The following is a 13714-nucleotide window of genomic DNA, read 5'->3' as shown; positions in this document are numbered from 1 at the left end:
GTACACCTGTAGTCCCAGCTACTCGGGAGGCTGAGGCAGGAGACTCGCTTGAACCTGGGAGGCGGAGGTTGCAGTGAGCTGAGATCATGCCACTGTACTCCAGCCTGGAGACAGAACAAGACTCTGCCTCAAAAAAAAAAAAAAAGAAAAAGAAAAGATTAATGAGAACATGCAGTATTTGTTTTTCTGTTCCTGTGTTAGTTTGTTAAGGATAATGGCCTCCAGCTCCATCCATGTCCTGGCAAAGGACATGATCTCGTTCTTCTTTATGGCTGCATAGTATTCCATGGTGTATATGTACCACATTTCCTTTATCCAGGCTATCATTGATGGGCGTTTTGGTTGATTTTATGTCTTTGCTATTGTGAATAGTGCTGCGGTGGACATGTGTGTGCGTGTGTCTTTATAATAAAATGATTTATATTCCTTTGGGTATATACCCAGTACTGAGATTGCTGGGTTAAATAGTAGTTTTGTCTTTAGGTCTTTGAGGAATCGCCACATTGCCTTCCACAATGGCTGAACTAATTCACACTCCCACCAAATGCCGCATGTTCTCGCTTATAAGTGAGAGCTAAATGATGAGAACATGTGGACACATAGAGGGGAACAACACACACTGGGGCCTTTCAGAGGGTGGAAAATGGAAGGAGGGAGAGGATCAGGAAAAAAAATGGGTATTAGGCTTAATACCTGGATGGTGAAATCATCTGTACAACAAGTACCCATGACACAAGTGAACCTATGTAACGAACCTGCCCTTGTACCCCTGAACCTGAAATAGAAGTTAAAAAAGAAAAGATTAATGAATAAGATGACAAATTGCTAGTTTTAAAAAAAGAAGAAAAAAAGCATGCTTAATAAATGTATGGGGAACACAGCATTCAGAGGAAGATTTATTTGGACTAATTGAATCAGAATGAAGAAAAGCCTGACAGGGCAGAAAAAAAAAGTTAATATTAAGAACATGGAAGTAAATGAATAGTTGTCACATCCTGCACAGCTTCGGACCCGTGGGACAGGCGGAGCTGCATGGATAGCAGAAAGTCCAAATGGAGAGCGGAGGGGAAGTAGCTTCCTGTGTCTGATTGGGGAAGCCATGGCAGCTTAGTTTGTCGGTTCTAGGCACCATATTCCAGTGGGGGCTGTGACAGGGTTGAAGCAGCCTGTGTCAAGTATGGTAGTCACAGGGGTTTGGACTGTGGGAACCACATAAAAGAAACAGATGGAAGGAGGAGCCAGAGAGCTTAGTCAGAAGAGTCATGTGTGGAACAAGATTACCAATTTCAACAGTTTCAGATATTAGGCTGAAAATCAATTAGATTTCTCCCTGTGTCTGGAAAGGAAAGAACTGGGACCAATCAGTAGGAATCCTGCAAGGGAGATTCTGGCTGTATATAAGGAAGAAATGTCTAACAGTTAAGGCCATTTGAAATGGACTTGCTATCTCATGTCCACTGTAACTGGTGACAAGAGAGACCAAATGTCAAGGACACTGGAGTGTGAGGACCCCTGAGCACTGACATGATTTGTAAAATGTTGTGGAGTGTGCATTTCTCTGAGAAGGAGGTTGATAACTTTCATTATTTCTAAAAGAAGTCTTCTCTGTAAGTTAAAAAAGATTGTTACATTATTAGATTATATATACTTTATAATATATACAGATTAATTATTAAACAGATGGCTTTAAGGCAACTAAAGGAATATGTGATATTCCAGAAATAAATAAAGATATAACAAGGAAGGGAGGAGAAAAATCAACATACATTGAATAGTTGTTATGGAATTTGCTGAGTTATCCACATATATTACCATATTGATGCAGTTGCAGTTTTGCCATTACTTTTAATGGCAGAAAACAAAATTGCTCTTGCACCAACCCAATAGTTTTCACAAAATGCCTGGAATGTCAGAAAAACAGATGCTTTGTTGAATTATGTATTAGAACCCCTAGCAAAATTAACTTACCCTCTGACCCTAATTATTCTACGAATATAGTCTAAGAATAATCAAAGATGTAAGAATATATTTAGGTAGCATTACTTACAATATTTAGAAATCAAAAGCCACTTAAGCATTTGAATTTAACTTTAAGAAATTCTGGTGCATCTACATGGTAGAGTAGTTGTTATACATTGTTTTGTTGGGAGAGGGGAAGTAATAGTTAATAGATATAAACAAATAGGCTCATGATATAAACACATAAAGTAGAATACAAAATTGAATATATAGAATGTTCCCAATGGGCAAACAAAATCATATATGAACAGAAACACTGAAAGTAAATGCATGAAATGGAGAGAGCGGTTATCTCTGGATGGTTACATAATAATTAATGCTTTTTGTTTTCTTCTTTATATTTGTCTTTCACAAATTTTTCTGTTACAAGTATATACAGTGTTTATAATTTAAAAAGAAATGTAACTGAATATCACACAGTGCAAGTCATGAAAGTTCATATCAAAACCACATCTCTAAACTTAAAAAGCCTGAGTTTTATTTCATTCTACCATGTTTTCATTCTGTAACACTTACCTACGTATGACTTTTAATAGCATATTATTTTGACAAAATATTTTGTAGAACTTTAAGCATCACAGTATAGTCATGGGTTTGTGTATTCTTCTTAATAATCTGCCATTATTTGAGGAGTGTCTGTCTGGTGATAGGCAATAGCTAATGAATATTGAAAGGGACCATTAATTAAGGAATTTAGAGACCACAGTGACAATTTTAAATCTATTAGAAGTTATTTAGTATTAGAAAACAAATATGTATATTTCCTCCCTATTTTAGGAGTAACTGCGTAAATGTCTTGGTAACGACAACCCAGCTGATCCCAGCACTTGCGAAGGTTCTACTCTATAGTTTAGGAGGTGCTTTCCCCATTGAGAATATTTACAGTGCAACTAAAATAGGTAAGGAAATTATTTTAAACTCTGTATGGGATGTGTACACATCTGTGTGTCTCTGCATGGTTCCCTTTTTCAGCAATTTCACTTAGTACATGAAACAAATTTGGGTGAAGTTCAAATTACAAAGTCCCTGCAACTCATTGTACATGTATGAATTTTTTGAGAACTGTTGCCTAGTGACATTAAGAACTCAGTATCTGAGTATAGATATTTCATTCTTGTATTTCACAGAATATTACAGCACATGTTATTTAAATAATATGTAATATCTCTAGCCATAGTATTTAATAGTTTAATTAGTATAGAGTATAATGTTGCATCCTTGCATATGCAGTAATCTAGATCCAAGATAAAAATACTATTTTGGCTTTGCAGGGAATTCTTTGATGGATTGAACTAGTGCCCTTAATTACAGAAAAAATTTAAAAGAATTTTATGAATCAGAAAACATAATAGGAATATTCGTAACACATGAGTGACTGGAAGTCTACGTTTCCAAAAATGTGCAGTAGCAATCAAAGAGCCACAGTCTTGTTTATTTAGATAATATCTGTTTGTGGCGCCATCTTTGATTTTTAAGTGCATTTCTCGCAGACTCCAACTTCTAATGAACATTCAAAAGTAAATCTTCATCAACTTCTGCTGTATTGAAAGACTTCAGAGAAAACTGATGTATTCCATTGTCTGTCAAGGAAATACTTGGGAAAATAAACGGGTTGTGTAATATGCCTTGAAGGTCAACAAACTTAGGCTCTGGCACATTGACAAGAGAAGTTCAAAACCCTAAAATCCCCCACCAAAAATAACCTGCCCTGGGCTTTGAGGAGGTCTGATGTTGGCCCTGGCAAAAGGAGCCTCCAGTTGCAGCTGTTTCAAGAGTACAGTTAAGGAGAGCCAAGCGTCCATAGAGTAAATTTCACATTGTCATAAGCACTACAGTTCAGAGCCTGGATATCAGTACCATATATTTTTAATCTAAATGCATGTATTTATGGCAGCAGGACTAATAGAAAGAAGACAATTTTGCTTTTTGATGAATCGAATAATTTTATAGCAGAATAAACATTTATTTTATTAAAGACAATATTCTTTCTGTTGGCCAAATGGTTCCTTATATTCTTTAATCTGAAAAAAAAATCATTTTTATTTTTTCCTGTAAGCTAGTGTTTTTTGGAGTTCTGAACCATCAGATTAAGAAAAAAGGCAGAAGTGTAGCCATGGCTGCATGAACATTCTGGAGTGAAATTTAGAGAATAATGCCAATGTTTTTAAAACAAAGAATATGTAGAAATTCCATGGTGATGTTCCCATAGTGCAATCAGAGGACAACAGTGTTGTCAGTACTGTGGCCCAGTCAGACTGCACCCTCAGTAGAAGTTATTTGAGCAGGCTAACTGTCACCCACTTGAAGAAAGGAATTGTTTATCAAGGTAAATTCACTTCTTAGTATTTCCTCTTTTCTTAGCAGTAAACCTTCAGTTTTTCTCTAGAACATATTTAGCTGACTTGTGTATGCTACTGAAAATTGATTTACAGAATTAAACAAACAAAGGTTGTTAAAACTTATAGTTGCCTGTAAAGTTTCCCCAATACTCTGTTGGTGAAGAAAAACATACTAATATTTTCTCTAGGTCAAATGTTTAACCCTACTGATATTTTTGGAGTGTGAAAGACATTGGTTTAATCATCTGTCCTAAGTAATGCCTTAACGTTATTCAAATATGTGTTGATTTCATAAACCCAGAGGTTGTGAGCCAGTTTAAGTGATGTTCAAGAGGCATTAACTTAACACTTTATGAATCTTTAGGTTAATGAATGCAGTGGCTGGAAGAATAAGCAGTGCATTGTTTTTCAGGCAAGGAAAGCTGTTTTGAGCGTATAGTGTCCAGATTTGGCACTAACATAACTTATGTTGTGATTGGAGATGGCCGAGATGAGGAGCATGCCGCTAACCAGGTAACTTCACTCTGAACTTTATCTCGTTTATCTTCCAGGAAAAGAAAGTTGCTTTGAACGAATAATGCAAAGGTTTGGCAGAAAAGTAGTGTATGTTGTAATTGGGGATGGTGTAGAAGAAGAACAGGCAGCAAAAAAGGTAACCTGTCTCAAACAATGTTGGTGTGATACTTCTAATGCAAGCCTTTTTGTTTGCATTTCTGTAGTTTGGCCCAATGGCAGCTTGACAAATGATTTAAATTTATAGATGCAAAACAATAAGAGCATGAGAGGGTCAATACTTACATTCAAATAAACCATTTGGAGTTTAGCATTTTTTGCCTGAAATTTGATAGGAAATGCAGAGAAAATTAGTTATATTTATTTATATGTTTGAATGTGTATACACATAGTAAATATATATAGTAATATATATATTTGTGTGGGCATATATATACATGCTTATATAGATGCATCTGTATATATTAAAACACATACAATGTGCACAGATATACATGAGCCAGGGGATCTGCTAGAAAGATGGGGGGAGAATAACCGTTGTTAAGCACATGAAATTTAGCAAGATAAAGATTAATGAGCTCCATACAAAAGTCATGTGAGTAGTTCATGAGACCTGCATGCCATATGGTCCTCGTAAGTGCCTGGAAGTAGGCATGCTCCATGATAAGGAATGCTGAGGGCAGATTTAATAGCTGAAGAAAAACTGCTACAAGAGATTTTAATAAGTGCTACTGAAATGGGATGTATTGCTCAGATCCTTTTGCACCAACTTGTCTTAGCCGTAATGTGCCTCACATCTCCTGGAAGAGTTTCATCTGTTCTGGTGAGCCAGTGGTACTTGATTGAAACCAAGCAGCTGGCTTTGAACACATTCAGAAGATCCCATAGGCCCTCAGTATTTTAATAAGCCTTTTCATCTGTCCCATATTTCTGAAGAAGAAACCAAGGCAATTAAAAACCGTTAAATGGTTGGTTCAACATCAAAAGAAGAGTGATATCAGGATTGGCCCCCAACACCAGACTGTTGGTCAACTCCACCCTAAGGTCTACTGCTGCCTTCGCTGAATGATAGAAAAATATCATCTAGCCAAGATAAAAGTGATAGAATTCACAAAACAAAGCCAAATGATGAATTAGTATTTCTAAACAATGACATACCAGCTTATACTGTTTTACATAGAAAGAATGTTTTCTGTATCACCCTAAGGAGATTTTAAATCATCATCTAATAAAGGCTTCGCCGCTTGCATGTGCTGGAGTGTTTACCTGTTTTCAAAAAACAGTCAACATAAACAGTTTTATAGAAAAGTTTATGGCTATAAGAGAAAGGAATTGATGTATTTTTCTAGTCAATTTAAATCAAGCAAAATGAAGAAAAGGAAAGCACTTCCACTTTAGAAGGTTTGGTGACAGTATTGGCAGCCATACTTGAAAATCTCCATGCTTTTCGATTACATTTAAGAGAGTGGGTTCAGCCTCTGCCTCCCACAGAACACCTCAGCCTTCATTAGCAGTGTCAATGACCCAAGACAGCACACTGGCCCCAAGCATGTCCTGTATGAGGTCAGGGCTGCAGCCTCAAGAAATACAGCTTTCATTGCTGACTACTACTTGAAATGCTTCCAGTCACACTCAACTGAAATATCTTCTGGAGTATGTCAATGTCCTGAGTCCATGTTGTGATGTTTCTTATTGACACCATAGTTATACACAACAGAGAGCAGCCAGTGATTAGTAATACAGTCCCACTCCTGCTCAATGTACGTGTCTTTTAGCCTATACAAATTAAATTCACGTATATTTAGGTAAGGACTAATATAATTCATTTTTCCAAACCAGTAACACTGTATGCTTTTGACAATTAAAACTTAACCCAGTCGACCTATTTTCCACAGCGTTAATGTTTAGATTCAGTTTCCCCAGTTGTTATACCATCTTCTTTATACCTAAAACTTCAGGGGGGAAAGGCATGACCCTGAATGGAAAAGAATATCAAATAGAATGCTATTTCCAAATGGTTGTTTATGTAGGTACAGTTTTGGTGATGGTGAAGGCTTGTTATTCTATTTTAAAGCAGAGGTGGTTGGTTTCTCTAGTACCCAGAATGCATGCTTTTCTTTGGATGTAGCAGTAATCGCATGTGCAGAAATGTTAAGTACTGTTTTGTCGTTACAAATAGATCTGAGCTGAATGAAAAAAAAGTTACTTCTATGTGAATTTCTATGCCTTAATTTGACCTAGACATACTTTGTTTGAGAAATTTAAGAAGAAATATCAAAGTTTAGGAATAGGAATGCCTGCGCTCTTCTGCAGAAACATATAATATTAATACAAGCTGTATATGTAGTTTGAAATGTTCTAGAAGCCACATTTTAAAAAATTAAAGAGACACAGGTAGAATTAATTTTAATAACATGTCAACCCAGTATATCCAAAATAATTGTCTTGATATCTAATTAATGTAAAAATTGTTGAAGTCATGTTTACCTTCTCTTTGTTTGTTTGTTTTGTTCTAAGTCTTTGAAATGCATTATGTATTTTAAACTGGACTAACCACATTTCAAGTGCTCCATAGCCACATGTGGCTGGTGGTTACCGTAGTGTGCAGCAAGGAATTATATAGCATTAATGATTATTATGCTACCTAGTTCTTATATAAAGTATCATTTGCATGTTTTATATCTGTATACTCATTTCCCTTATATACATGAATATTTTATATGTGCATATTCTAGAAGCTGTCATCAGCCCAAACTTACAAATCATGCTTTTGTTTTGTCAGTTCCTGTAGTGCAGTGTTTTTTCTTTTTCATTATCATCGCCAGTGGGGACTCTTTAGACAATTTTTTTATAATTACTCCCTTTCATGAAATTTTAATGCCACATATGTACTGTATACTATTATAGTATATCTTTGGAGGGCACAAACCATTGTAATGTCTAAGATTTTCTGCCCCACAAGAACTCATTTTTGTCCCCTTGGGGATGATATCTTCCCCATTGAAAATGTATGCTAGATACTTTCTCTCAATTCTACGCCAGTGAAATAAACCAGGTCAACTCGACTGGCTTAAGTTATTGGTTGTCCCAGACAAGTAAGAAAGTTATAATCCCCACATTTTTTCTACTTTATATAGTCCTGTTTCAAATTATTTTTATACAGAAAGGAATTCACCCTCTTTTCTTCATAGATTAACAAAATTAAGAAGCTTATCATTTTGTTTTATTTTATTTTTGACTGAGAGAGAGGCCTGTAGGAGAGATGCACTGATTCAAACTTGCTTTCCATCAGCCAGGTAGGATTGTGATACCCACTCGCTTTCCCAGATGTCGATGTTGGTAGTGATACTTCCAGAATAAATATTAAACTATCTAAGCAGTGTTAATATTTGCTATTATTCTCATTAAAATCCAGTTCAGATCTATTTCTCTGTTACTTTGACAATGCCATATTGGTGCTGCCAAGCCTTCACGTATGATCATCCCGCCTTTAGACTCCCTCCCGTGAACGTGGGTGGGCCACACAGCCCTGTGTGTGCTGCTGCTTCATTGAGACAATGGTTGTGATCTCTCTCCATGCCTCATTCCTTCCCCTTCTCTCTCCCACCCCTCCTCCTCCTAACCATGCAGCACAACATGCCCTTCTGGAGGATATCCAGCCACTCAGACCTCCTGGCTCTCCACCAAGCACTGGAATTAGAGTATTTGTAACTGTGTTCTCTAGCTGGAGATCCATTTTTTATATTTCAAGTACACTGAATTTTTATGTGTGATTCAATGCCTCTGGCTCTACACATATAAATTGTCTTAATGGATGAAATCATATTTGGAATAAAAATTCCAGAATGAAGAATTCAGATTGCTGAATGGAGTTAAACTTTAGTGCTACAGAAAAGAAACTCTATGGTCTTATATTTACAACACTTTAATGGGTTTTTTAAAAATCTGTGGAGGTTGCTGGTACACACCAAATGAGTCCAAACTGGAATGAGCAGCTTTAGCAAAGAACTCTTACCCTGGCAAAGCAGCAACACACATGCTCCGTCTGACAAGGTGGTCAACAACATTCCTCAAATTGGGAGATCTTCTCAGCCCTGAGGTTTGAATCTGACTTTAGCCTACCTAGCCCAGAAAATCTGAATTGGAATGCACTCAGACTGTATAAGGACAGTCCTATTTAGACCTGTAATTTGTGTAAATTATTGATGAAAATAATTTACTGTGACTTTATTAGCAGCTGACTTTCAAAGTGGATGCAATTTTTCTTTCATTTGTCGGGGAGGGGAGTGGGAGGGGAAATGGGAATATAATATTGTCTCTTTTTTAAGTTTGGCAAACAGAATGTTCATACTGATGTGTTGTGCCTTAAAGACAAGACAGCATTTGTGTGTTACAATGTAACTTTGGTTAAAATCTCTGTAGATAATGGAAAAAAAATCCTTTGTGATGATTCTTAACATGACCAAATTTAAAAGTCAGGCTCTCAAAGCTTAATTACCGCATCAGCAAGAAACTGAGTATTTGTTGCAATAAGAAAACAACAACAATAAAGGAAAGCTTGTGTTTTATTTGGGTTCTTAATAATTCCAATAATTGTTGAGGCAACTATTTGCGCATCCAACCATAAGCAGAAGGTTTGGGAAAGACTGTGGGACCTTCACTTAGAAAGTGAAATGTATGTAGAAGTCTCAAGTACCCCTTCTACAGTTTTACTGGAGAAAACTAAGAGCCATATTCATGACAACTTGCACAGTTTTGAGGTTGAGACTTTTGATATGTGTAAGCTGCATAGAGGAGGATATTATCATGCAAATCATGAGCAATTATCACATTAACTTTTTTAGAATATGCCATGGACATGACGTAAAATTCACATTGAGTGGGCGCGGCTTAAAATAAAGCTAAGAGTGTTTATTCCCAATGCCATTGCAAAAATGATAATATCATCAGTAATGGAAGGCAGATCTCCCAGATGGTGTCTGATGAAAGCAATGAGTTTATGAAAATGTTACCTAGAATATCATCATAAATTAAATCAGCAAGTGAGTTGGATCTTGGCAGCATTACTGAAATGACAATAGTAAAATAGTACCTGGTTCTCCATCTGAATACATCAATGTAGGTTCTCCTCATGACAGACTTGCATATGTTAGTTTCTGCCTGTATTGTTACTGCGCAATGGATGGCATTCATTACAAGAAGAGCCTGTCATCGTTGTGTTTGCATGGTTTTTTTCCCTGTGTGTAGCCCATGTTGGGAACACGATACAGGTTCTCCTCTTATTTCCTATGACATGATTTCCCTTGTGGAAATTTAAGACTTTAAGAACTAGAGTATTTTTATGGTGTCTGCACCTGCAGTTCTGTGTTTAAAATGTCATAATGTGGATGCTAGAGTCAGGCTACTAGTCAGTGCCCCTAGCCAGAGGCTGGTTCATGAATTCATCAACTGAGGCCTCTGTGGCCTCAATAAAGTCTACATTTTGCTCACAGATCACAACATTCACTGTGGAAATATGATTTCATTTCTTTGGGCTACAAACCTGTATTTCTTTACTGAATGCTAAGGCCATGTTTATACTGGGCAGAAAGATACTGAGATCCGAATTTTGTGCAAGATTGTGATTTCATCATCTAAACCTTAAACTTACCCTTTAAATTTTGTAGCTTTTGGCTGCCTCTGCCCCAAGTACTATTCCAGGTAAATTAAAGTTGGAATACGTTTAATAATATAAAAATAATGATAGTAAATCTTATACTTCTGTTGGCCCTTAGCTTGAAAATAGCAGTAAAAAAAATTTAAGTGTTGCCTTGATTATCAGTACTTAATTATGTTGTGCACTAAAACCTTATGTATTTATTACTGTGAATAAAAACAAATTATCTTTACTGTATAACTGGTTTCTTTAAATGATAGAATTGTGGCATTAGGTATGAATTTGTAAATCTTTTCATATCAAACAAGCAAGGCTTTTTATGCTGCTAAGTCTGCAGGTGCAGAAAGAAACACCCCTTGGAAGGGCAAAGAGAAGCTGGCTGTTTGCATCACCCCATGCAGTTTCTCACACACATCTCTTTTTCTGATTCTGTGTTCAGAAGAGGCTGCCGGCATAAAACCTAAATGCTAGGTTGAGGGAGAACAGCTTGTCTGGCGCAACAATGGTGCAGGCCCACAAGCCAGCATCACAACTTGGCCATGGGATGTTGAGCATGCACAAAGTAGAACTCTTCCCTTCCCACCTTAGGAACAGAAAATCCTCCTCCTTTCTAATCTGAAAAACGAAAACTGAACTAACAAACACAAAACGAACCCCTTGGCAATTCCCACCTCCTATTAACATATGGACTATTGTGCCTTATTGTAAACCAGTTTGAAAAATGTTCTGTAACTAAAGTGGGTTTTCGGCTCTTATGTAAACAGGTTGGTATATTACTACAAAAGATAACCATCTTGTGTTGCACCTTAAAAATATCAAGACCACGTAATTTCAGTAACAAAATAGGTGGCCTGGCTACAGTATTATAGCATACAATTAGAACACTATGCCCCTGCAAAATTTTGTAAATCAAATTCAGAGGCAAAAACATATTTTAGAATCATACAGTTTGCACACAACAAGTAGGTAATAACTGTCTCTAAAAATGTTTTCTCCTTAGTCTGCGATGAGCTAAGATTCAGAATAGTGTCAACAGCATGCTCCTATATGAAGTTGTTTTTTTAAAGCACATTTGTTTATGACAAGCCTACATTCTCAGTGAATATGGCATTTAGTATTTCTTTTGAAAACAAACTTAAGCATCATGAGCCAAAGTTGCATTTTGACTCCCGACTATGGTAGCATTATGAACATCTCACAATGTCAAGGGTTTCTGTTATGTATTAGTAAAGTATAGATTATCGGGGCCTACGTAATTTAAAGAAATGTAAATTAATATTAAAAGCTTGTAAAAATATGTATATCTTTACTATTTCCCAATAAATACCTTTGCAATTGTTTTCATTTCCTTCACCCTCCCATGTTGTAGAGTTTTTGTGTGTTTATTTAGCTTGGTTCTAAATCATGTGAAATTTGTATTTAGGTTTCTGGTCTTCATAACTTTTCTTTCTTATGCCTAAGTTGCATGATTTTCAGTTAAAGCAAAATGAGATGTAACCCAGTAAAACATTACTAATTACGACTAAAAGTGGGCTGCTTTACTGAAAAGTTGTCAGCTGCATAATTTTTTACACACAGATAGCTACATTCAAATAAGTATAATGCATAATGTAGCCACAATTCACTAATGATAAAGTAATTAAAATATTTAGACCTATTAGAATATTTAAAGCAAGTATCCTCTAGGTGAATATGGGACGTAGTTTGTAAGTATCTTCCAAGAGGAAAAAAGGTAGTTTTCTGTAACAGATTTTATAGCTCCTTTATTGCCTGGTGTATAGTATTTATTTATTTGTGAATCTGTTGTTCACGTGTAAACCAAACGCAAGTTTCAGATCAACCTCTGCTCATTCACAGCCTTTAAAAATGTTAGCCTCCAAATTAATGGTATTTAAGTGGAGTTATGTGGCAACATTCTAGTAAGCCTTACACCATCCAAAAATCAATACTGGTTTACAAGAAAACAATGAAAATGTTTACAATAAATTTAATATGTAAACTTCCTTTGTTTTCTCTTATATCCAGTTGCCATTGAAATTGAATTTGTGAGAAAGACTAAATTATATATATCATATCCCAGCTCCCCAAACAATTGTATCCTGTTTGCCTATTTATACACCTGCTTGGAAGAAAGGACCTCTCAAATCACCATGTCTAAATCTGAGCTTGTGCTTCTGCACCGGCCTCTTCTCACCTCTCCCACGACTATTACCCCAGCCAGAACCGGCATCCTTTCTCACCTAGATAAGTACGTCAGCCTCTGGCTTAGTCTCCCTTCTCTGGCCCTCACACCCTTTCACCATATCTTATCACACTAGCCAGAGCCATACTGTGCATCAGAGGCTATCTCTCCTCTTCTTGGAAACCTCCAGCAGCTGGCTTTCCAGCTCGCTTGGCACAAACACCAGTGACCTTCACAACGGCCTGTAAGGCCCACAGGCACCATCCCTGGTGAGCTCTCCCTTCCTCTGTCTCACAACTCACTGCCAAACAGCCACCTCCATGTTTGGCACATACCTGCACCCACCCACCTGCTGCAGGCCCTTTGCACTCACCATTCCTTCTACTTGAAGAGGTTTTCACCCCGATCTTTGTATCACCTATGCCCTATGTTTCTTCAGTTCTTAAAGAACACCTTTTTGGCTGTAAAGGTCCTCCTCTCTGAAATTGCACCTGCTTCCCCAACACTTCTAGCATTTTCCTTCTTTACTGATAAAAAATACTTAGTTCTTAGATTAATCCAACATGATACACATTTATTTTTGTGTTGTTGATTCATCCATTACAATGTATAAACTTTAGGAAAACACTTACATGAGCATGATCTAGAATTGAAGAGATTTAGAGTGGTAGAGAGCCATGTGTGATGGCTCATTCCTATAATCCCAGCACTTTGGGAGGCTGGTGGGAGGACCACTTGAGTTCAGGAGTTTAAGACCAGCCTGGGCAACAGAGACCTCTCTCTCTCTCTCTCTCTCTCTCTCTCTCTCTCTCTCTCTCTCCTCTCTCTCTTTTTAATAGTCAGATGTGATAGTGTGTGCCTGTAGTCCCAGCTACTCATGGTACCAAGATAGGAGGAGCGCATCAGCCTGGGAGGTGGAGGCTGCAGGTAGCTGTGGTCACACTGCTGCACTCTAGCCTGGAAGACAGAGCGAGATTGTCTCAAAAAAAGAAAAAAATGGTCGAG

At 37.0% G+C, this 13714-nt stretch overlaps 1 protein-coding gene across 6 annotated transcripts in view; it reads left to right on the top strand.

Moving 5' to 3' along the window:
* Positions 1 to 11867, top strand: part of EYA4 (EYA transcriptional coactivator and phosphatase 4) — a 290443-nt gene extending 278576 nt beyond the window's left edge. For 3 of the 6 annotated variants that reach the window (XM_011962138.1, XM_011962136.1, XM_011962135.1), the window contains 3 exons: positions 2797 to 2918; positions 4910 to 5010; positions 8502 to 11867. In XM_011962138.1, the coding sequence (XP_011817528.1) occupies positions 2797 to 2918; positions 4910 to 5010; positions 8502 to 8582 (304 nt within the window). In that variant the 3' untranslated portion in view covers positions 8583 to 11867. Of the gene's footprint in view, positions 1 to 2796; positions 2919 to 4770; positions 4872 to 4909; positions 5011 to 8501 lie in introns of all 6 variants that reach the window. The other 3 variants (XM_011962139.1, XM_011962137.1, XM_011962141.1) reach the window with 2 other exon arrangements.
* Positions 11868 to 13714: the final 1847 nt, after the last annotated feature.

The sequence above is a fragment of the Colobus angolensis genome, unplaced genomic scaffold, assembly GCF_000951035.1.
Source record: "Colobus angolensis palliatus isolate OR3802 unplaced genomic scaffold, Cang.pa_1.0 Scaffold58, whole genome shotgun sequence".
Lineage (NCBI taxonomy): Eukaryota > Metazoa > Chordata > Mammalia > Primates > Cercopithecidae > Colobus > Colobus angolensis.
This window is presented reverse-complemented; position numbering and strand designations above follow the sequence as displayed.